Raw genomic sequence first — 23,758 nt, 5'->3', positions numbered from 1 at the left:
CTGAAATACTTCCCTTGGAAATAGTTGAAATGCACATATTTTTTCACTGGTCTCCTAAAGCAGAACAACAAAAAAAAAGAGTTTTAGGTGAGCTTCTCAATGATAAATGAGATTTCTCAGGCCCAGAAAGAAGGCATCAGGGGCAGCGTAGCAGTGAGGGTGATCAGACGCATTTGTGCTGTCTGTTGAGTCTGCTGTGCCCTTCCATTGGTATTTTTCTAAGCCACTTTTCTGCATAGACTTGGGCAATAACCAGAACTGCATTCCTTTCTTTTTGAATATCTCAGCCAGAAATGCTGACATCCACTGCAGGCATCATGAATTTTTAATGTGCTGATGATTAGAAGGCTGCTGGGACCTCCTTTGATTTCATTGAACTGCTCTGACACTTCCTTCCCAAGTTATTCGCCCATCCAGACTCATGTTCTTTTTCCAAAGTGCTGCCCATTGCTCCTGTGCAGTTATGGAGGGTGTTTGAAAGTAAAAGTTTAAAAGAATTCATCTCAATTGAACAGCCTAGGAAATTCATAAGGGAATGCTCTTAACTTTGTGAAAATGAATTTGGTGACTCCAAGTCAGCAAGGACTTACTGGGCCCTCGCTTTGTAAGTCCAGCTCAGTAGGAAACCCTGATCACGGTATCTGTTGGGTGAGGATGCAGACTGAGTCCGCCTCTCAGGACCCGGTGGCAGGAAAGGATTATATATGTGTCGTAGACTGTGGAAGGTACTGCAGAAGAAGTACAGAGAGTGGCGGGAAAGAGAAGATGGTGCCCAACTAACGGAGGGCTTCACAGGGAAGGAGGTGGTGTTTTGTATTAAGCCTTTCAACTTCTGACTTTGACAGGTATTTGTTTGCTCTTTTGTTCATTCATTAAGTTGCTATGCATCCACCAAGTGCATCTGTGCAGATACATGATTCTCTACACCACCAGAGGGAAAGGGAGAGAGGGAACTGAACATGGGGCATCTGAAGTGCTTCCATGTGAAGATAGTTTGGTTGCCTCCGCTCAGATTGCCATGCAAGCCATCTTCCATGCCTTTACTTCAGGGGTGTGGGGAAATGCAGTACTCCTCTCTTTTCCACAAGCCTACCAGAATTGGGAACCTGTGTATCCACGGTGAATGGTAATGTCTGCCACCAGAGTTACAAGATACGCACAACTTGACAGAGTCACACTGGGTGCTGTGTCAATACCAGAGAAAGAACAGCAACAGAGAGACCAAAGGCAAGAGATGGCATTGCATAAGGCTGTTGGCGTGGGGATAAAAAATTGTCAGATTTAGGATGGAATTTAAAGGTAGACACAGCAGGGTTTGCCCTGAACTGCATCTCAGGTGTGAGAAAGAAATATCAAGTGTGTCTTGGTGGATTTTGTCATCATACCTTTAAGAACTTAAGTCAGCGGACTAGGTAAGTCAGTTGGGGCTCAGTGGTAGAGCGCTTGCCTAGCATGTGTGAGGCACTGAGTTTGAGTCTCAACACTGCATATAAATAAAGTAAAGGTCCATTGACAACTAAAAATTTTTTTAAAAAAAACAAGTCAGTTGTTTGCTATTAAGTGATTGGGATAAGGGAGTATGGAAAAGGAGGTTGGGGAAGATCAAGTGTGTGTTTTAGACATGTTAACATTGAACACACTTCTCTGACATCTAAGTGGAGATAGTGAATAGGTAGTTGAATGTACCAGTCTGTATTTTAGGGTGGGGATATCAATTTGGTAGTTGTCAGCTAATAAAAAGTATTTAAATCCATCAGTCTAAGATCTCAAAGGAAATAGGCATAGATAGAGAAGAATAAAGTCCCAAAGACAGCCTGGGGCTTTCCAACATAGCAAGGTCAGATGGATGAGGAACCACCAAAGATGGTGAAGAGAAAGGAGCAGCCATAATGTGAAGACAGTCAAGTGAGTGCTACCCTGGAAGCCACATGGAGCAAGAGCTGGTGGAGGTGGGAGTTGTCATTTATGGAGCGTTCGTTCTGGTTGAGAAATAGTATATACCATGTGCCTACGCCTCAGCACCACAGCACCGTGACAGAGACATGAGCCCCACTGTAGACTGGAAAGCAAGAGCTCAGGGATCCATAAGATCTATGCTTGTTGTGTGCCAGCACCGTGGAGTTGAAAACTGACTGATAAAGTAGCAAGCTCAGGTGGTAAAACCAGACTTGAAGCACAGATGCATCTTGTCCAGGCCTGCACATTCCACACTCAGAAGGGACCTGCAAAGCCTCATGCCATGCTGCTGCTCCTCCTGGGGCATGCCAAGATTAAAGGGAGCTAAGATTAGCTGCATAGGAAGAAATGTGCCACAACCAGTGCATTTTTCTTTTGCATTCCAAGCTCGGTTTCCTAAAGATTGTATAAGTAGTTTCTTAATCACTTGAAAATGATGAGACCTCTGACTGTTGGACCTCTGGAGGAGTCAGTGGATCAATGGGGATATTAATGCACTAAATGCCGTGAAAGAAGAGTGAGAGCTTTCAGTGTCCTGCTAACCAGCTCAACTTCTGTTCAATAAGCAACCAATACCATTTCTCTGCTTCTCTTTCATCAGTTTGTAGTGATCAGTGCTCAGATAACTCTTGGTTGTGGCAAATAATAACTCAGATGCCTTTTCTTTTTCAGACCATGTACAAAATGAAGAAAACTATGCACAAGTCCTTGATAAGTTTGGGAGTAATTTTTTAAGTCGAGACAACCCTGATCTTGGCACTGCTTTTGTCAAGTTTTCTACTCTTACAAAGGAACTGTCCACACTGCTGAAAAATCTGGTAAGTCATTCCTTGTGTTATTGAAAGAGAACAGTTCCCTACTCCTCTCCCCCGCCTTTGGTCCTGGGGGTGAAATAGAATAAAAATCAAAGGCAATAAATGCCTGGGTATGGGGGTCCTTTTTTTTTTAAATTCCATCATGACATTGCATGGATTTGAACCTGAGGCCCAGCTAATAGCAGGGCACTTTTATTGAAGCCAAGAGAAACTACTTAACCTGAACTCTTCCCCCTATTCTGCTATTGATTTTTAAAGATAATCTTTAGTGACTTTTGCTTTCTAACTAGCTAAAAGAGTGATGATGATTTCTCTATCCAGTATGCATTGCAAGTGTTGTACCTCACCTGTGTGAAGACTGTCCTGTGTCTTATTCCTGATTTGCAAATAATGAGCCTCACCTCCCCACGTCCTTGACCTCTTCTCCCCTACAAGAAAACGTTTCAGAATTTGAAGACAGGAAAATACCTGAAAACCGGGGTCACTAGAGATAGTGACAGAGGAGGTGAACACAGATGGGGTGGAGTGACAGACAGCAGTGACAGGCATCTGCTGTGTTCCACCAACCCCCCGACCCACCCACTATTCACTCGTGTAAAGGCCTGTGCTGGATAACAGTGTGGGCTTTCCATGTAGATTGATTGATCGATTTGGTGAAAATGTTCTTGGAGAGTCGTCATGCTTCCTCACGCATTCATTCAATCAGGTCTCTTGTGTCTCACGAGATAAGGGTGCCAGGAGGTCACAGATGCCAGAGGAAAAGGATTTCTGTTCTCCTTTTCCTCAGCTAGCCCTGCCCTGAAGAATAGCTGCTGCACCCACCTCCCTCCCCCAGGCCCCAGCATTGGCTTTTGCTCCACTAGGGATCCAGGCCCTGAGCTCAGGATGTCCTCAGGATGTTCATGTGGCTGCTCATACACCACATAGGCTTCCGTGGCCTTCAGTGATAATCATGTCATAAAGCCACCTGATAAAAAGAGTCAACTCACACATGAAGACCGCCTATTTGAAAAATGATAACTGCCATTCTTCAGCCTCTTGCCCTGCGTATTTGATAGTCAGTGTATCCCTTTCATTTTTTTTGTACCATGTGAATATGTGCACATGTCTGTCTTCCTGACATTTCTAATTGGTGGGTTATACTGTTGAATTAGCCTTACACAGTCAATCAGCTAATCTGAAAGAAAACAAATGCTGAATGTAAAAACGTTTCTTCTTTTCAAAAACCTTGAGAAGGATGATTTTGAGCATAGGAACTATGTTTTACACCTTGAACAAGTCCACAATATTGCTGCAAATCTTAGACTGGCAGACTTTCTTTTACTCAGAAGGGGACCCTCTCCTGTCCTTCCTTCTGAGTGTTACTTGCCTTTTCACTGGTCTTGTTACACGAAAGGTGATGTGGTGGGAAGACAGGAGGTGGAACACCAGACTGACAGTTCACGTTGATGATGCCAGTGAAGGACTCAGGGAGGAAGTTGTTTTCCCTGAGGAGGCATCTCACCTGGAAGTCTTGCTCTTTGTTTCCAGGAGAGCAAATGTTTTTGGCCTAAGTGAAGTCATCACCTTCAAGGTTCCTGCACCCGTCCATCCTACTTAGCTACCACATGGCTTGCTTCTCAGCTGTGTGTGTGTGTGTGTGTGTGTGTACATACGTACGTACACACACCAGCCAGTCAAGCATTCCTCTTCAGTGTTTGCTTATCTCTGCATTACTTATCTTGATGTAAAAGCAATGGATCTTCACTGAATATCTTTGATGAACCTGGCAGTGTGGCGGGTGCTTTTTGTGGATCCTCTCCATTTAACACGTTCCAGCAGGCCAGTGTTTATTATCGCTGCAGGAGGTGGGGACGTGGAGGCACACTGAGTTGTGTACTTGGTTCATCCACACCATTTGCTGACGCAGACCCACCATTCTGTCTCTGAGGCTATGGTCTGAACCTCACTGTAGATGCTGCCTGTCACCTTGTGCTCCCTGATTGTCCTGCCTTTCTAGCTAGAAGTGCTGATCTAGCTATGTCACTAGACCAGATATACCCCAAGCTACAGGCCTGTTTTCACTGCCACTCCCTTTGCAGAATAAAAGTCTAGGGAAAACCTAAAGAAATGGCTAGAAGACCTAATTCATTTCAGAAAGAAAAGCAAAGCATACATGGGCTACCAAGGCAGGAAGATCACAGTTTCAAGGCCAGCTTGGGCAACTTAGCCAGACTGTCTCAAAAAGGGCAGGAGAGGTAGCTCAGTGGTAGAGCATCCCTGGGATCAGACCTTTTCCTTCGAAGGAGACGGTGGCAGTGCTGGGGTGTGGCAGGCGGAACGTGCCGATTACTGAGGCAGGCCCAGAGGCGCGGCAGCCGGAGAGCAGCCAGCAGCTTTCCTGTGCTTGCCCAGGAAAGCCTGAACTGCCCAGAGTGATGGGGCACACCGGGAGGCACGGAGCTCAGGGGACCGGGGAGGGGTTCCTTGGCCTCTTGCAGCACTGCAGTCCACAGTGAGGAACATTCCCGTGGGACAGTGTTCCTCAGAGGAGCTCTGAGCGTCCCATTCCTTAGACTAGGGAAGGCTGGGAGCAGGAAGCAGAAACTGATCAGTCGAAACAGAGGGAGAGAAAAGAAAGGACTGGGGTGTTATTTAGACCTTCAAAATTATTCTTCAGTTCAAAGATTGAACCAAACACCAGTGTCTCTTATTCCAAGTCTATGTGCTAAACACTGAAAAACCTCATTTTCCCATTAAGATATTGCATATAAAGGTTATTTTAATACTAAAACATTAGTTGTTTTTGTGGAAGAAAAGGAAAGGAGAGCTTTTGGGCTAGGTTTCATTGAAGCTAGCAAATTGCTTAGCTTCACTAAGGTAATTTCCTACCTGTGAAAAGAACTAATAACGCTGTTCTTCCCAATGCCATCAGGGAAGTAGATCACTGAACCATAGCACCTGGCCCATGGGATATGCTTAACAAATGGAAGCCTTTGTTGTTGTTCACGTCGTCTCCTGTGATCTTTATCATAACTCTAGTGTAAAAGCAGGCGTCAGTAGTCTTATCCCATTTTACAGGTAAGTGCACAGTTTCCCAGAAAATAGTCTGTCTAGGAAGTCACAGAATTAGGGCCATAAGTGTCACTTCTTTGACTACAGATCATGCTGTTTCAGCAGTGCTGCCCCAAGAGTGAAACTGCTCTGGTGGCCTGGGTGGTAAAAGCCACCTTGTACTGCAGAGGAGGAGACCTACAGAGCCAGAGCAACCACAGAAACCCGCAGTCACTCGCTCCTGAGATCCCATAGGAAGGATTTCAGGCTACTCACGCAGGAAGTCTAGGATGCTGTGGCCCTTACAGAGTTGGGGGGTAACTAAGTATTTTGGGCCTCTTTGTTCTTATTTTGTTCTCTCATACCTCCTTACGCAGTTTATTACCCCTTTAGCCCCCAGCAAATTTTCTTTGTGAGGGTCATGAAAACCTGCTCACGTGGGTTGGGTGTTACCTAGTCTGAAGCAGCAGTTCCCGGAAGGGGTTATGATTAAAACCACCAGGGGAGGTTGGCATACCAGTTCCCATTTTCCAGATGTTTGTCTGAGGAAGGTTCCCTGTGATGCCCATTCCTATGACCTGGGGACTGTAATGGATATGACCAGTGTCCTCCCTGTAAACCACCAAGCCCGCATTTTCCTTCCCCCATTGCTCATGGCCGGATAGTATCTGACTAGTGACTAAGAACAGCACTAAAATAGTTCGTGTTTGGTTAGCTTGAAACCTGTTTTGGGGGAGGGGTATATTTTTGTCTTTTTATTTCCTTCATCAGTTTTAGCATATTGGAAATAATGAAAGTATTAGACAGTAGTTCTCAAACTTTGGGGTCTTAAGGCCCCAATCTTAAAAATGATTTAGGATATTAAAACCTTTTTGTGTGAACTATTTCTATCCATATTTACTGTCTTAGAAGTTAAAGCCAAGGAATTTTTTATGTATTAATTTATCTTAAGATGGTAAACTCACATTCCCTTAGAAACCTAGTTTTTGTGAGAGAGAACCCCTCCCCCAAAAATGAGAAGGGGTGGTGGTGTTTAGGGGAAACAGATGAAGTGTGTCCACACAGAGGTCTATGTGGGCAGAGTAAGTATCTGAGGTAATTATTGTTTTTGGTACTGCATCAAAATTTGACAAGTGGTATTGTCATAAGTTAGCCATGTAAATAAAAAAAGAAAACAAAAAGAAGAAAGTTACCCATGTAAATCAAACCATATAACAGAGCTTTAACTGTTTAGATATTGTCAAGCCCTTGGTGACAAATACAAGTTTTCCCACATTTTGGCTTTCTTTGAAAGCTTCAGTTTTATCATTAGCAAGAGAGACTGTCAGTTGTTTACCTTGAAGTGACAGGCTCACCTCCCTGACTTTAGAGAAAGTTTGGCATATGATACCCAGGTCTGAATTAGCACAGTTTGCTAGGGTTTTTTCCCCCCAAGAGAGGGAAACGTGGTGTCTGTGTTTGCCGGCTTTTTGCCTCTGTAACAGAACACTACAGATAATTAACTCTGGAAGGATTTGTTTTGGCTCACGGTTTTGGAGCTCTTGGTCTGCAGTGGGTTGGTTGGCCGGGTGCTCTGACCTATGGCAAGAGTGAGTGGCACAGAAGAATTATTCACCTCATGGCCAAGAAGCCAGAAGTGGGGGCAGGGAGGCAAGAAGGGCCTGGGGTCTCTGGTCCTCTGATACCTTTGAAGAACGGCGTGTCCCCAGTGACCAAGGGCCTCTCACCAGGCCCCTCCTCTCAAGGGTTCTCCCGTCTCTGGGTGGCCCCACTCTGGGGGAGATAAATTTGGGGATACAGAGAAGAAAGTCCTGAATCTCAAGAGAGTCACCCGTATGCTGTTGGAATGCAGCTGGGGAGCAGGCCAGCCCGCACGCTTCTCGCCTGTCCTTGGCAGCAGAGAGTTCCAGGATGTGGGGCAGGGTGCAGGCCTCAGGAGCATGGGTGCAAACTGCGAGCCCACCCCTCCACCTTAGTGCGGCCCTACTGTCAGACTGAGGCGTTCCTCCCCACGTCTCGCTGTCCTGCGTCCTCTGCTTTCCTGAGGAAATCTCTGCCTCAGTGTCTGACACATGCTGAGATGGTCTTCCATCATTCATGTCCAGGAACCCTGTCATCCTTAAATGAGGTCTTCTTCTCTGGGGCCTTCCTGGGCTCTCCCCCAGCAGCATGGGGACTGAGCCTTTAACACATGGGTCTTCAAAAGACATTTAAAATCCAAGTTACAGCATTCCACCCACGGCCTGCAGACGCTAACGCTCACCTCACGATGCAGGAAGACAGCTAGCCGTCCCCAGGAGTCTCAAAGTCTCAACTGTCCAGTAATGTTCAAAACCCCCAGTCCAGAGCCTCCTCCAAGACTCACAGTAAATGCATCTGTGATCCCCTAAAAAAATCAGAAATTTATGTGCTTTTCATATACAGTGGTGGGATAAGTATAGGGTAAATTTTTCTATTTCAGAAGGGAGGAATGGAAAATAGACAGGATGGTTCAACCCAAGGCAGATAGATACCCAGCAGGGCAGACATTAATTCTAAAGCTCTGTGTCTGGCATCCAGGGCACACTGTAATGTGGTCTCCAAAGGGCTTGGGCAGCCCTGCCCCTGTGGTCTTGCTGGTTTCAGTGCGCGTGGGCACTCTTGGGCTGGCTTTGCGTGGTACCTGTGGCTTCGCCTGACAAGCATGACCCATTGCTGGCACCTGCACCTTCCTTGGCTCTCCCTTGTAGGTTTGGCTTGACTCCCACAGCCTCGCTACCCTCCGCCCTGTCAGGGGCTACTCACATCAACTCTGACCCTGCCATACACTGCCTGGCTTCCTGGGTTTTTCTGAAATTTCAGTGGAAGCTGCCCTAACCCCAGCACTCTGGTACCTGTGTTTTAATCAGCTTTTCACTGCTATGACTAAAAGACCCAGCAAGAGCAGTATGAAAGAGGAAGAGTTTATTTGGGGGCTCACAGTTTCAGAGGTTTCCATCCATAGACTCTGGCTCCATTCCTTGGGGTTTGAGGTGAGGCAGAACATCATGGTGGAAAGGTATGGTGGAGAGCAGCTCACATGAAGATCAGGAAGCAGAGAGACTAAGCTCAGTTCACCCAATACATACCCCAAACACATGCCCCCACTGACTCCTCCTGCAGCCATACCCTACCTGCCCAGTTACCAGCAAGTTAATCCCTATGGGGTGATTAATGCCTCTCATAACCCAGTCATTTCACCTCTACGCCTTCTAGCATTGTCTCACACATGAGCTTTTGGGTGACACCTCATATCCAAACCATAACAACCTGCAAAACCAGCATCATGTGGATGATGCCAAGGTCTGCCACCAGCACAAGCTGTTCTTAGGCCCATCCGAACCCTGGTGGGTTACAGCAGCCTTTGAGTGCCTCACTGGGTGAACACAGGGACATGCAGCCCAGGACAGAGGTTCCCCAGGCACTACTGTCCAGCTCTTCTCTCAAATGAAAGTCTTGGAAGCAATTTGCATTTCTACACCTTTGAGCCTGTGGTGGGTGTTAGGACTTTGCCAATTCCTGAGATACCCTGAGGCTTCTTTCTCCTGTGCCAGTGCAAAGCACTTGGCTTCTTGTAACACTAACAACCACATCCTCCTCAGAACTATGTACAAAGGTGTTCCAAGGAACACTTGGAAAGACTGGTGGAATTCAGGTAAGGGCCGTAGTGATAGTCTAGGGTATTGCCTTGCACCAGTGTCAATTCCTGGGTTTTCATAATGTGCTGAATAAGCTGTTGCTCTGGGGAAAGCAGGTTGATGGGTACATGGAAACTGCTGTTTTTTCAACATTTTGTGACTCTATAACTTCTTCAAAATAAAATATATTTAAAGTATTAGCCAACAAATTTCAGTTTGTGGGGGTTTAGGGGAAAGGGTTTAATAATAATCCATTGTTACGTAAAGATTTCCATATAAAACAAATATACAGAGCAAAAATAAGAGATTCACTTCTTTGGTGTTCCTTGAGACAACCGATCTGCAACCTTCAGCCACTTCTTTGTGCTTCAAATTTTGTAAACCATTCTTCTTCCTGATGAATTTCTTCCTCTGGTTAGTCCTGTATGTGGTCACTATTCTGAAAAGATGGAGCGATTAGCTGTTCACTCCCAAGTGAAGTTTCTCACGTGTGATATGTCGAGGGAATGCTGCCTCCCAGTGGTGAGACGCCAGAGAAGGAGACCGTGCTCTGGGTTGTTTTTAATGTATCTGTGGGGTGGCTTATGGTGTGGGGAAATGAACTGGGCGCAATTAAAACCACTTAAATGCCATGTCCTTGGACTTTGAGTTTGAAGAGAACTAGGTAAAAGTAATTACTGAGCATCTTCTTACGTGTGGCCTTGGCCAGTTACTTGAGTTTTCTGAGTCTTGACTTTTCGTAAAGTGAGATTAACAAAACCTCTTTGCCATGTTCACCAAGTTCGTTCAATTACCAGTTCATTCGGGTATTAATTGAAATTCTCCACACACTCTGTGTTCACACAGGAGGGAGCAGCAGGGATAACACAGATCAGGGCCTCTCCCTCTTGGAGTTTGCATTCAGTGGCATTTTTTTAAAAAATAATGTATGTGAAGTACCTCTCAGCATTTGGTTCAGGTATATGCTTAGTGGATAGTGATATTTAAAAGAGTTTTTAGAACCATTGTTTTAGTTGACCTGCCAGACCCCTTGAACTTGTCCTTCCTCTGGTTAAAGATGCTTCCTATCAGAGCCAGGCTCAGAAAAAGCAAGCTGTCTGTGTTCCTGCCACATATACTGGTTCCGCATCCATACCCTCCCCCTAACTGGGTGGCCCCCAGCAGGTAAGGTAATGTATTAGCAATAAGACCTTTCTTTACATAGCAGCTTCCTTGTTTAAAAAAAAAAAAAAGGTAGAACGATCTTGAGTTTGGCTGTTTCTAAGTGCTTCTGTTGTTCACTTGATTAAATACAAAGTACCAAAATTACGTTTAGTTTTTTGTTGTTTAAGCCATTGAGAGGAAAGCAGTAAAACCATTGCTTGCTAAGTAGTGCTGGCTGGGCTGACTCTGCTCCCAGCTTCAGGCTGTCACTGTTTGTGATTTTGGCAAAGAAGTTAAGGAGTCAACAGAGAGTTGCATCCAGTTAATTTTCCCACACCATAAAATAGGACAAGAAAGGAGTAACTGGTGGATTGAAACAGCTTCTCAACAGGAAGAGAAAAACTATTTAAATTCCGTAGAGAGTCCCAGTGCAGCTGTGGTTTTAGAAAAACTTTTTTTTTTTTTTTTTTTAAATAGTAAGAGGTGCCCAGAAAGATTCTAGTCCAGCCAAGACTGCGTACATCTGGTTCCTTCTCTGCCCTAAGCTTCTGGACAGTTCTGTAACTTGCCTAGGAGCCCGAATGTCATTTAACAGTTGGAGGGCAGTTATTGCTTCAGAGCTGTTGAAGCAAAGCAAAGATTTCTCCAGCTGTGGAGCATTTCCTGCTGCACCTCTGACTGCATAGTGTTGTGGTTTGGGTTCAAGATTTTTTTTTATTTTTTAAGGTTCTTCTTTTCTTCACTCTCAATGAGAGTAGCTGGAAATGTGCAGGTTGGATCTGGCTTTCTATCAGATTATTTCTCAGGTTCTTCTTTGAAATATTGAGATGTATAAAGAGGATGGATGTGCTCAGTGGTACATGGGTAGCCCCTGGTGTCCTGAGCCATACTAATTTGTAAAACCTCATCTTTTTGCAAAATAATCATCCATAATTGGGAAGGTTTGGCTTTTTGATCCAGCAGACATCTCCTCATGTCCCGACAGGCTTTAATACAAATTAGTATTTGTGAAGTGAGACCCATCCATGTGGATGGTTAATAAGAGGGAAGAGTTCCCCACCCCCATTATGGAAGTCTTACATGTTTACTCTAAACATGTCAGAAATATGAAAAATAAGAAGATAAGAATTCTTACATAATGCTAAATTCTGTTGACATTTAAAAGTATAGTATTCCTCTGAAAACATAGACTTATACAAAGATACTAATAATTTACATATACATCTGTATTTTTATGTGTGTGTCTCTGTCTTCAGTGGACATGAGATAGGAATTAGGTGGTACAGAAAAAGATATACTTGAATCTCAAAAGGGAGGCGCCCATGAAAGATCTGAACGCAGGAAACCCACACACCTTTGAAATGGAAAACAAGCAGCTCTGAGCAACCCAGCCCTCCTCCTCGGCCATTGTCCTTGCCACAGATAACAGCCCTACGCAGGGCGACAGGCCAGTATGAGCACAGGGAAGACTGCTCTTAGGAAGGCCTGAGTCCTCCCTTGAATGTCTGCTTTCCTAAGTCCATCTGTCTGGCTGGCACAGGCTGAAATTCCTTTCCCTACACTATATCACGAACTCCACTTGCTCTGAGTCGAGGTCCCCTCTCCAAGATCTCTTCCCGTGACAGATACAGTTAACTGTCTCATCTGGGTCTTGAGCTCTTGGCCAGAATCCTCAAGGTTAGATGCTTGTAAAATCCAGAGATCCACGTGACTTAGAAGGGTGACGGGTGGACGTGCCATGTTCGTACCTGCCAGTGACGCCTCTGCTTACCATCCAACACAGTTGCAGCTCAGCAGTAAGACATGTGAATACGTATGTGAAGTAGGGTAAATACCAGACTAGGAAGCGGCCCCCTCAAGTCGGAGCTTCCAGCCAAATGAACTCAGGTCAGGGCAGGTTTTGCCACCAGTGAATTTTTTAAAAATTCATATAGGTATATAAAATACATGTATTTTGCAAGCTTTTCTTTTTGTTATTGCTCGATAGCTCTTTTTAAAATTTTTTTTATATATGTATATAAGGCAGTAATGTCTCATTCTTCTGTCCTTCCCCTCCCCAGCACCCCACCCCTCCCTTTCCTCTACATTGTCCAAAGTCCCTTCATTCTTCCCTACCCACCCCCTACTAAGGATCAGCATCCGCTTATCAGAGAAAATATTCGGCCTTTGGTTTTGGGGCTTATTTCACTCAGCATGATATTCTCTAGTTCCATTTACCTACAAATGCCATATTTTCATTCTTCTCTAAGACTGAGTAAAATTCCACTGTGTATATGTACCACAATTTCTTTATCCATTCATCTGTTGAAGGGCATTTAGGTTGGTTCCATAGTTTAGCTATTGTGAGTTGAGCTGCTGTAAACATTGATGTGACTGTGTCACTGTTATATGTAGATTTTAACTCCTTTGGGTATAAACTGAGGAGTGGGACAGCTGAGTCAAATGGTGGTTCCAAGTTTTCTGAGGAATAGCCACACTGCTTTCCATAATGGTTGACCAACTTGCATTTCCACCAGCAATGTATGAGTGTACCTTTTCCTCTACATCCTCACCAACCCGTTATTGCTTGTATTCTTGATAATTGACATTCTTTCGTTAGCTCTTGATAATCATATAAAAATGGAAAATATTTTAGCAGACTACATAGCATTTCTTGTATAAGTAGACCATAATAGATGATTTGGATTTCACTTTCACCAATACAGGTACACTTGGTTTTAAATTCATTTTGATATACAGAAATCTTAGGTAACTCCAGACTGAATTTAAATAGTTTGATTTTTTTTTTTTAACCTTGAAGACTTAATTTAGAAGTGTTTCAGATAGACATTCAGATAATGCATTTTAAACAGCATTGAATTCACAAGCTGTGAATTTTGCATGCAGTGAATAAGACTTTTCACTAAGTGTTATTCAACCTGAGACGGACTCACAAAACAGCATTTTAGTACTAGGAGAGACCTGTTTTAGACTTGGAGGTCTGAAAGAGGAAGGCAGGAAAGGGAAGAAGGAGGGAGAAACAAGTCACTTCTGGATGGAGAGTTTCATTAGCCTCGAAAGGGCTGAATTTCCATAGGAATGGTACTGGAATGCTTTCTAATGTACCTACCATTTGGTAATCCAAATGTCCTTTTCAGAAAGATAGGCTGTAGTCCCAGCTATTTGGAAGGAAAGGTGTGGGCAGCATAGCAAGGTTTGCAGTGACAGGGGAAGATAGTAGGCAATCATAGGAAGACTTCACCTCTTTCCCAGGTGCTCTGGTTCATGGTTCCACCTGCCTCCAGGGGACCAGGAAGTGGACAGGAAAACGTGCAGTCTTTTGTGAGCATTACTGTCTGCTGCCTGTCCCTTGCAGCGACTTTCCAGGTAGTGACCATGATTACCCTTGTTTGACAGCTGAGAAAACTGAGTCATGGGATGTTGGGTAGTTGGGAGAACCAGCGTTCAAAACCCAGGTGTCTGTTCCCAAGAACACTGGACTGCCTCTGAAAAGATGTGGACATCCTCAGTAAACATGGGTTTACTTAAAAGTCGTGTTGCTTTAGCTGGGTGCTGTGGTGCACACTTGTACACCCAGCTACTCAGGAGGCTGAGGCAGGCTGATCCTAAGTTCAGGGCTAACGTGGGCAGTGAAGCAAAACTCTGATTCGGAGGGTGGAGATGCCCAGTGGTAAAGAGCTTGCCTAACATAATCCCCAGTGACTGACAGGTGCAAACACACACACACACACACACACACACACACACACACACAAACACACACACACACAGACTTAAAGAACAACTGAAGCAGTGGCACAGATGGTGCAAGTTCAAGGCCAACACTGTTTGAGACGATTAGCTCTCTGTCTGCACGTTCTTCAGTCCAGGATCCTCCAGAACCCTTTCCAGGCCTCAGTCAGGAGGCGCATACTGAAGCGCAAATGCAGATGTTTTCCTAGAGATAGAATTCCCACACCTTCACTCCTGGCCCCACACCCTTCCCACCTTCTACCTCACCTCCACTCCTGGTCCCACACCCTTCCCACCTCCTACCCCACCTTCACTCCTGGCCCAACACCCTTCCTACCTTCTACCTCACCTCCACCCCTGGGCCCCACACCCTTCCCACCTTCACTCCTGGCCCCACACCCTTCCCACCTTCTACCTCACCTCCACTCCTGGTCCCACACCCTTCCCACCTTCTACCTCACCTTCACTCCTGGCCCCACACCCTTCCCACCTTCTACCTCACCTCCACTCCTGGCCCCACACCCTTCCCACCTTCTACCCCACCTCCACTCCTGGGCCCCACACCCTTCCCACCTTCTACCTCACCTTCACTTCTGGCCCCACACCCTTCCCACCTTCTACCTCACCTCCACTTCTGGCCCCACACCCTTCCCACCTTCTACCCCACCTCCACTCCTGGGCCCCACACCCTTCCCACCTTCTACCTCACCTCCACTCCTGGCCCCACACCCTTCCCACCTTCTACCTCACCTCCACTCCTGGGCCCCACACCCTTCCCACCTTCTACCTCACCTCCACTCCTGGCCCCACACCCTTCCCACCTTCTACCCCACCTTCATCCCTGGGCCCCACACCCTTTCCACCTTCTACCCCACCTCCACTCCTGGCCCCACACCCTTCCCACCTTCTACCTCACCTCCACTCCTGGCCCCACACCCTTCCCACCTTCTACCTCACCTCCACTCCTGGCCCCACACCCTTCCCACCTTCTGCCCCACCTTCATCCCTGGGCCCTACACCCTTCCCACCTTCTACCCCACCTCCACTCCTGGGCCCACACCCTACCCACCTTCTACCTCACCTCCACTCCTGGCCCCACAGCCTTCCCACCTTCTGCCCCACCTTCATCCCTGGGCCCTACACCCTTCCCACCTTCTACCCCACCTCCACTCCTGGGCCCCACACCTTACCCACCTTCTACCCCACCTCCACTCCTGGGCCCACACCCTACCCACCTTCTACCTCACCTCCACTCCTGGCCCCACACCCTTCCCACCTTCTGCCCCACCTTCATCCCTGGGCCCTACACCCTTCCCACCTTCTACCCCACCTCCACTCCTGGGCCCCACACCCTACCCACCTTCTACCCCACCTCCACTCCTGGGCCCACACCCTACCCACCTTCTACCTCACCTCCACTCCTGGACCCCACACCCTTCCCACCTTCTACCCTACCTTCACTCCTGGGCCCCACAGCCTTCCCTTATTTCCCGTTTTTTTCCTTATCTAGGTTCTGTCACTGTTCCTCACTGCTTCTGATTAAATGTCTTGTCCTGAACTGGTTGGATTCCTCTGCAGAATGTTGCCTCTGAGTGTTCTCACTTGCACTGACCATGGCCCTCAGACAAGGCCACTGGTTCCAGAACTGGCTGTTGGGAAGTACTTTAGCCCAGCCGTGGCGCCTTCTTCTGGGCTGCTGTCAGCATTGGAAACCCAGATAAGCAAGGGCAGCATGGCTGAGAGTCAGACTGCACTAGTACTCACCAGGTGGGTGCTTGGAGCTGTGTACAGCCTGCACAGCTGTGTCCAGTGCCACTGGCTCCTTCTTGCCTATAAACAAGAGTATCAAAGGATGAGACTGAAACACTAATACTAATCCCTGCCTTGTTCTTTGATAAGAGTTTTACATTGAGAAGCTGTACGTTTCCCATGGAAATTTACCGTGCACATTGTTATGTTTAAGGCTGGACATCATACAGGAAAGAAATCTGTCCAATCCAGTGCTTCCCAATTTAAGGAAAATCTTTCCCGTTGTGTAAGAAACATTAACTTGCTATTGAACTACTCTGAGAAATGCTCATTTAAATATTTTGCTGGATCAGCAAATTCATTTCATTTCTTCTTTGTTTTTTAATTTTATTTCATTTTGCTCCTCTTCTAGAACTTATTTCTGTTTATATTTCAGTATGTAATGTCTGATGGCTTTTCATCTGGTGGGTCTTACACTTTGCTGCTTTTTATTTAGATTATGACTTCTGACTTCTTTGGAACCTGTAAGTTAAAACATGAGGAAGTGACCTCCTAATTCAGCTTTGAACTTGTATCTCAGTACATCATCCATTAAAAATGAATGGACCTTTTTACTGACTTATTACTCCAGCTGTGTTAAGTAGTTGAAAAGATTGAAAGTTCAGAGAGTTGGCAGAAGTAGCACGACTTTGAAGCCTGATACAGCTGAGTTCAGATCTCTACTCCAGTGCTTCACAAGCTGGCTAGCAGGTAGATGGGTTTGTTCACTCACTTGCCCCTGCATCCAGAGATCAGGGTATCTGTGTCTTCATAGAAGAGGTCCTTGATCCCAGCCATATTTAGGAAATTGTTTTCTTAAGCTAACAGGCTGTTTTCCTTAAATAGAAAACACTAAATAACATTAAGCAGTGGTTAATAAACTTCATGGAGAATGAGATGAGAGTGGAAATTAAGGTCATTATTTTTAAAAGAAGACTTGAAAGGGTGCCATTCATTCAGCTGGCATTTACTACTAAGTGTGTGCTTCGTTCCAGGCTCTGCTGAGGTTCTGACTGTCACTTCGGATTAAGAGATTGTTTGTGGAGAATAGAGAGTCAGCACTAAAACACTCACTTTTACAGGGAAAGATGGACATGGGTATGGCACTCGACCTTTAAAACTTCTTGCTTTGAGTGACCCCAAGTAGGGGGAACTTTCGTTTGCTTTCCTGGCAGTGGTTGGCATCCCAGGCATAAATCCTGGCATAAAGAAGATTCCTTTTCTGTAAGGTGGCCTTGAGATATATCAGCCAACTGATGATGCCTATCACAGTCGCCATTTAGATGGATTCTTGAAGATTTCAGTGAAAATCAAATGAGATGAGTCTCAAAACACAAAGACCAAGCAGCTAGGACAGGGCAATGCAGTCTGTTCCCGGAGCAGCTGAGCAATGCTCACTGGGCACGTCACTGTGTCCTCCCAGGAGTGATAACCCCTTGTGGGCTTGTATGTTTATTAAAGATTCTCTAGTTATGTTAATGTGCTTTCTAAGTAAAAGTCATTTGTTGCAAAACACATATAACGATGTGTGATAGAGATGTTCAGTGAAGGAGAATGTGACTTGATATCACAGTATGTTTTTGTTCTAGTTTAAACATGGCAAATTTTAGATGACGTGCATGGAAATGAAATTAAAGGGTTGAAACTTGAGCATGAACTGATTATCATTTCAAGCATACTGCAGAAATCCTTAGGGTTGAGAAGACTTTTCAAACCAAGGCCTTTGTACATAGGCTCTTTCCTTCTGCTTTCTCATTTATCTTGCTCTTACAAATCTTAGCTATTCCCCCTTTCCATATAATTATCCTCAAATGAAATCAGGTGCTGCACATAGTGCAAAGGAAAATAGTGCTTTCCTTTTCACTGAGTGTAGGAGATGATGTTAAATCTAACCCACCATTTACTTAAATTGAATTAGACAAAATATGATTGCATGATTTTAAGTTAAGGAATTCTTGTGTTCCCCTGTACTCCTACACCTACCCATTTTTCTCTGTAGCTTTCTAGTAAAGCTGTACTTTCTTCTCAAGTTCACCTGTCAGTCCCCAGGGCTATAGTGCATGGTATGATTTCATTCTTACTTGGGGTTTCCCAGGTCCTCCTGAGCATTCGCTCACCTCTGCACTTTCTTCTTGGTAATTGTCTCAGACTTTGGGCAAGTGGTTTCCTTTCTCTGGCTATCAGTTCCTTCCTCCTCTGGAGGAATTTTGAACTTTCTTCTGCTTTCGTCATGCCTTAGTCTGAGGCAGTGGCTCTCAGACTTTACCTTGATCCATTTCACCTTGAGAGTTTATTAAAACTTAGGTCATTGGGTTCCACCCTCAGAGTTTCTGATTAATTAGGTTTGGCGTTGCATTCATTACTCGCAAGTTTCCAGGTGGTCCTGTAACACTGGTCCCAGGACCATACTTTGAAAACCACTAGGTAAGAGGCCATCCTGGACAGAGCCCGAATTCCCTCATAGCAAAACTGCAGCTTTTTCTCTTCAGACTCACTACCTTGTTATTTTTTCTATGCATGCAATGTGATTTGCATCTTGTGTTAAATGATCGAAGAACAAGTTTCTAGTCAACTATTTCACCCACTTGTGTTTCATCATATTTCTTCGTAATAAGAGACATAAAAATAACACCATTTCTTTCCTATAAACTTGGGAAATACAAAGGGAAAAAACACCTTTCACTGTTAGGGGTTGATTATATTTATATAAACATACATAAATATATACATCTTTCTAACCTGTTTTATTTACACATTTATATCATGTGTATTTTTGAAATCATACAATTTTTTTACAACCCTGGGTCAGTCCATACTACAGAGCTGGTTTATAGCCTGGTTTCCTACCCGTTTATGTATTTTGAAAATGTTGTCCTGTACTGTAAGATACTATATCGAAGAACCTTTGCTTAGTAAGAAACACATGGCCTCCTGCAGCAGAGCTGCCCTAGTCAAGGCCAGGAAGAGAGCTCTTCCCTCTTATCACATGAAGTCCGCAAAAAGGGACCTGTAGAATCCCAAGGCACTGCCCCATGCCCATCTTTTATTTGTACCGTAATTTACTCAGTGGATTTTGAACACTTTCATTTTTTACTGACTAAAATGGAATAGTTGAGGGCCTCGTTTGAAATCTGTACACATCCATGATTCTGTATTGTTCAGATACTGGTCTTCAGTACTAGTTGAATTCAGTTCAGTACTTTCAGTTCCCTCCTCCTCTAGCACTTGAGAGTCAGGAAGTGACAAAAGCTGCCTGCAGCCCAAGGCCCCTGCAGTGGTCAGTCCCTTGTGCTGGTCAAATCAAGAAGCTCACATTCTTGAGATAGTTGGGACTTTTTCAGAAAAGTGTGTTTATACTGTGCCCGAGGTTTTGTAATGGACATTGTAGACCATACCAAAAAGTTCGGAATTTTACTGGGAGTTACGAGTTGGCCCTTCTGACCCTCCAGCTTTACTGTCCAACCCTGCTGTTTTTGTGTGTTATTTGTTGGGTGAGGACCAGTGCTGCCTGCCCTTGGGCAGTGTGAGTGTCCCCCTGGAGTCGTTTTACCTGTTGGGTCTGGATTTTTGTCTGCTGTGTCTCCGGAGCTCATTTTAGACTGTAGGAGTATTATAACTGGAAGGGAGAAATGCCCACACACACTTTTTAAGTGGCAGAGGTGAGAATTGACCTGTCTCATCTTTCACAGCCAGGTGCAGACAGCTTCTGGTCTGGCACAGACCTCTGACGCCCTCCATCCCACATTGTAAGACAAAACCAGACAGCTCTTGGGTGGGAGGGTACCCTTGGTCTGTTGCCCCCAGCCATACCCTGGGAGGACTTAGAACCCTCCAGTTCCCCCTGAGTCCTGACTCTTTCCCCGTCTGGTGCTGAGCCCCCCAGGAAGACCATAACTGGTTCAGATTCCGTAACCCTTCAGGTCTTGGCATAGCTCTCCTGGTTTGGAGAATTCATTTTGTATCCATTTTCTCAATCTCAAACCTTTTCTTTAGTATACATAATGTGTCTCCCCTGTGCCAGGAGCTTGATGTGGCTGGCGTCGAGGTGGGCAAATCCTGCCTATCCAGGAGCTTTCCTCTTAGTCAGGGAACAAACAGGTGTTCCAGACAGACTGGTAAAGTCTGCAAAGGAGGAGAGAGGTCATTAGGTTAGAAAGCTGACAGAGGGTTGCATCATAGTGGAAATATGTAGAGGGATAGGGACAGGCTGGCAGTGCCAGACCTAAACCGGAAGTTTGAATCCAATTCACTGGGACGTAACGATGGGTTTGAAACAGGAGAGTGATGTGATCTGATAATTACTTTAAAAGATTATACCAGGACAATACATGAAATTTACCCCAAAAATAGAATAAGGATGAGAATCAAATGATCTTCTCAGTAAATGCAGAAAAGCCTTTGATAAAAATCCCACACTCTTTTTTAAATCTTGAAGAAACTAGAGATAGAAGGAACTTACCTCAACATGATGAAGGGTATAATGACAAACCCAAGGCAAACATCATACTGAATAGAGAAGAATAAAGCATTTCCTCTAAAATCAGGAACAAGACAAAGATGTCCACTTCACCTCTCCTGTTCACTGTAGTTCTTGAAACTCTAGCCAGAGCAATTAGACAAAAGAAGGAAATTAAAGGGGTACAAATAGAAAAAGAAGAACTCAGATTATCTGTTTGCTGGATGACATGATCTTGTATCTTGAAGACCCAAACAACTCTGCCAGAAGACTTCTGGAGCTGATAAACAAATTCAGCAAAATACCAGGTTACAAGATCAACATACAAAAGTCAGTAGCTTTCTTACACTCCAATGATGAACCTGCTGAGAAAAATCAGGAAAACTATTCCAATCATAATAACCTTTAAAAAAAATGGGAAATAAATCTAACCAAGGAGGTAAAATACCTCTAAAATGGAAACCATGAAACAATAGAAATATTGAAGTAGACCTTAGAAAATGGAAGTACCTCTTATAATCTTGGATAGGCAGAATATTGTCAGAACACCTGTACTACCAACTATACAGATTCAATGCAATCCTCATCAAAATACCAACAATGTTCTTCACAGTCCTAGGAAAAAAACAGTCCTAGAATTCATTTGGAGGAACAAAAGACCCATAATAGCCAAACCAATTCTAAGCAAAAATAGCAATGCTAAAGGCATCACAATACCTTATTTTAAGTTATACTCCAGAGCATAGGAACAAAACCAGCATGGTATTGGCATCAGAGCAGTCCTGAAGCCTCCACCCAGCAGAGTCTGAGGCAGGAAGATCAAAAGTTCAAAGCCAGCCTCAGCAAGTTAACAAGATCCTGACAAAAAAGAGTGGGGGACTGAGGATGTGGCTCAGGGTTTGAGCACTCCTTGGTTCAGTCCCTGGTACAAGAAAAAAACTAGATGTGAAGATCGATGGAATGATGTAGAAGACACAGAGTCAAACTCCCGTACTGAGTCATCTGATACTTCTCAAAGGTGCCCAAAAAACACATGTTGGAGAAAAGATACCCTTTCTAACAGTGGTACTGGGAAAACTGGATATCCATATGCAGGAAAATGAAACTAGATCCACCTTTCACCCTGCACAAACATCAAAGTAGATCAAGGACCTAGGAATTAGACCAGAAAGTTTCTAACTGCTGCAAAAAAACCATAGAATCTACACTCCAACATGTTGGTGCAGGCACCAGCTTCCTTAACAAGACACCTAAATAATTCAAGAAGTAAAACCCAAGAATCAATAAGGGGGATAGCCTCAAATTAAAAAGCTGCACAGCAAAAGAACCAAGTATGAGCCTGCAGAATGGGAGATCTTTGCCAACTGTCCCTCCAACAGGATTAATATTCACAGTATATAAAGAACTCAGAAACCTTAACACCAAAAGCAACCCAATCTACAAATGGGCAAAAGAACTAAACAGTCACTTCTCAAAAGACAAAATACATATGGCCAACACATCTATGAAAAAATGTCCAACATTCCTAGCAATCAAGGAAATGCAAATCAAAACTGTATTGAGAGATTTCATCTCAGTCCATTCAAATGGCAGTCATGGGTAATATAAATAATAAATGCTGGTGAGGATATGGGGAAAAAGATACCCTCATACATTGTTTGTGGGACTGCAAATTAGCACAGCCATTCTGGAAAGCAGTATAAAGATTCCTCAAAAGACCAGGAATGGACCCACCATATACCCCAGCTATACCTCTCCTTGGTATTATTCAAAAGAACTAAAATCAGGATACTGTAGTGATATAGCCACATCAATGTTCATAGCAGCACAATTCCCAGTGGCCAAGTTATGGAACCAGCCCAGATACCCATCAACAGATAAATGGATAAAGAAAATGTGGTGTGTATTCCCAATGGAATTTTACTCCATTATAAAAAGGAATGAAATTATGGCCTTTGCTGATAAATGGACAAAACTGGAGAACATCATTCTAAGTAAAATAAGCCAGACTCAGAAAGCCAAGGGTCACATGTTCTCTCTAATGCAGAAGCTAGAGCCAAATGAGGAGGAAAAAGGCTGGTTAGGACACCATGAAAATGGGAAATGAGAGGAGTGGGGAAGGGAGCGGAGAGGATGAGGCTGACCAAATGTGCTGCGTGCATGTGTGTGTGTACCACCGTGAATTCCACCTTTATGTATGCCTGTAAATACCAATTTATAAAACCAGGGAAGAAGGGGAGGGAGGGAGGGAGGTGTGTGGACTGAAATGGAGCAAATTATACTCTATGCACGTGTGACTGTGTGAAAATGAACCCCACTGTTATAAATAGCTATAATGCACTAATAATACATTTTTTAAAAGATTATAGCAGGAAACGGGACTGACTTGGAGAACAGATCTTCTCCTGTTAAGCTCACTGATCTTGGGCAAGTTCTTAATCTATCTGAACCTGTTTCCTCATTAATATGGTGAGACTACTACCCATTTAATAGTTGTTGAGAGTAGTAACGGGTAACATGTTAAAACGGTACCTCCTATCATTTTAAATAAACTCCAATTCAGGCTGCTTTGCCTAAATGAAACATGGCATGATGGGATCTTATATTCTTGCAGAACGAGGCCAGGAAACTAGAACTAGGAGACAGAAATGGAGAGAATGCAGTGTGATAAATATGAAGGGTGCTTAATAGCCTTGAAAGTACCTGAAACACTGTCATTATAGTTTGTCTGCCACTACTCCTTAGTCTTTAGGTGTAAAGAAACCTACAAAAATTAGCCTAGTTACATTTTATTGAGTCTGTCTTGCGTCGGACATTTTGCATTCATTTGCCTCTACTATCTCACATAATCCCTTTGGTAGCATATGGAGTGGGTTTTATCATTTCTGCTTCACAGGTGAGGAAATCACTTCTAAAAAGGTTGAGTAACTTGCCCAGGCACACACCTAGCTAAGTGTGAACTGTCATTCTGGCAGCTGAGAAGTGTACTCTTCAAAGCCCTGAGCAGTGGATTGGGTAGCAGAAACCCATTCTTGAATGTGGAAGTACCCTCAAGATGTTAGCAAATATTTCTTATTTTCCCTCAATGCCTATGCAAGCAAATAAAATCAGTCTTAGCTTAATAGGTCAGTAATGCATGATAATAATTGTCCATTCCATGAATATGGTATGTGTTTTCA

At 44.4% G+C, this 23,758-nt stretch overlaps 1 protein-coding gene and 1 long non-coding RNA gene across 6 annotated transcripts in view; one reads left to right on the top strand and one right to left on the bottom strand.

Moving 5' to 3' along the window:
• The window catches only part of ASAP1 (ArfGAP with SH3 domain, ankyrin repeat and PH domain 1), a 337,055-nt gene that overhangs the window by 213,599 nt on the left and 99,698 nt on the right, over positions 1–23,758 (top strand). For all 5 annotated transcript variants that reach the window (XM_079112364.1, XM_079112361.1, XM_079112365.1 and 2 more), the window contains exon 5: positions 2,629–2,774. In XM_079112364.1, the coding sequence (XP_078968490.1) occupies positions 2,629–2,774 (146 nt within the window). The remainder of the gene's footprint in view (positions 1–2,628; positions 2,775–23,758) is intronic.
• Positions 13,105–22,805, bottom strand: LOC306645153. The gene is made up of 3 exons (XR_013759555.1): positions 15,791–22,805; positions 14,879–14,920; positions 13,105–14,561 (listed from the first exon to the last, which is right to left on the bottom strand). It is a non-coding gene; the product is annotated as an uncharacterized lncRNA (long non-coding RNA).

Source organism: Sciurus vulgaris (assembly GCF_902686455.1).
Source record: "Sciurus vulgaris genome assembly, chromosome: 1".
Lineage (NCBI taxonomy): Eukaryota > Metazoa > Chordata > Mammalia > Rodentia > Sciuridae > Sciurus > Sciurus vulgaris.
Note: the sequence above shows the minus strand (reverse complement) of the source record. Positions and strands in the feature narration are given on the sequence as shown.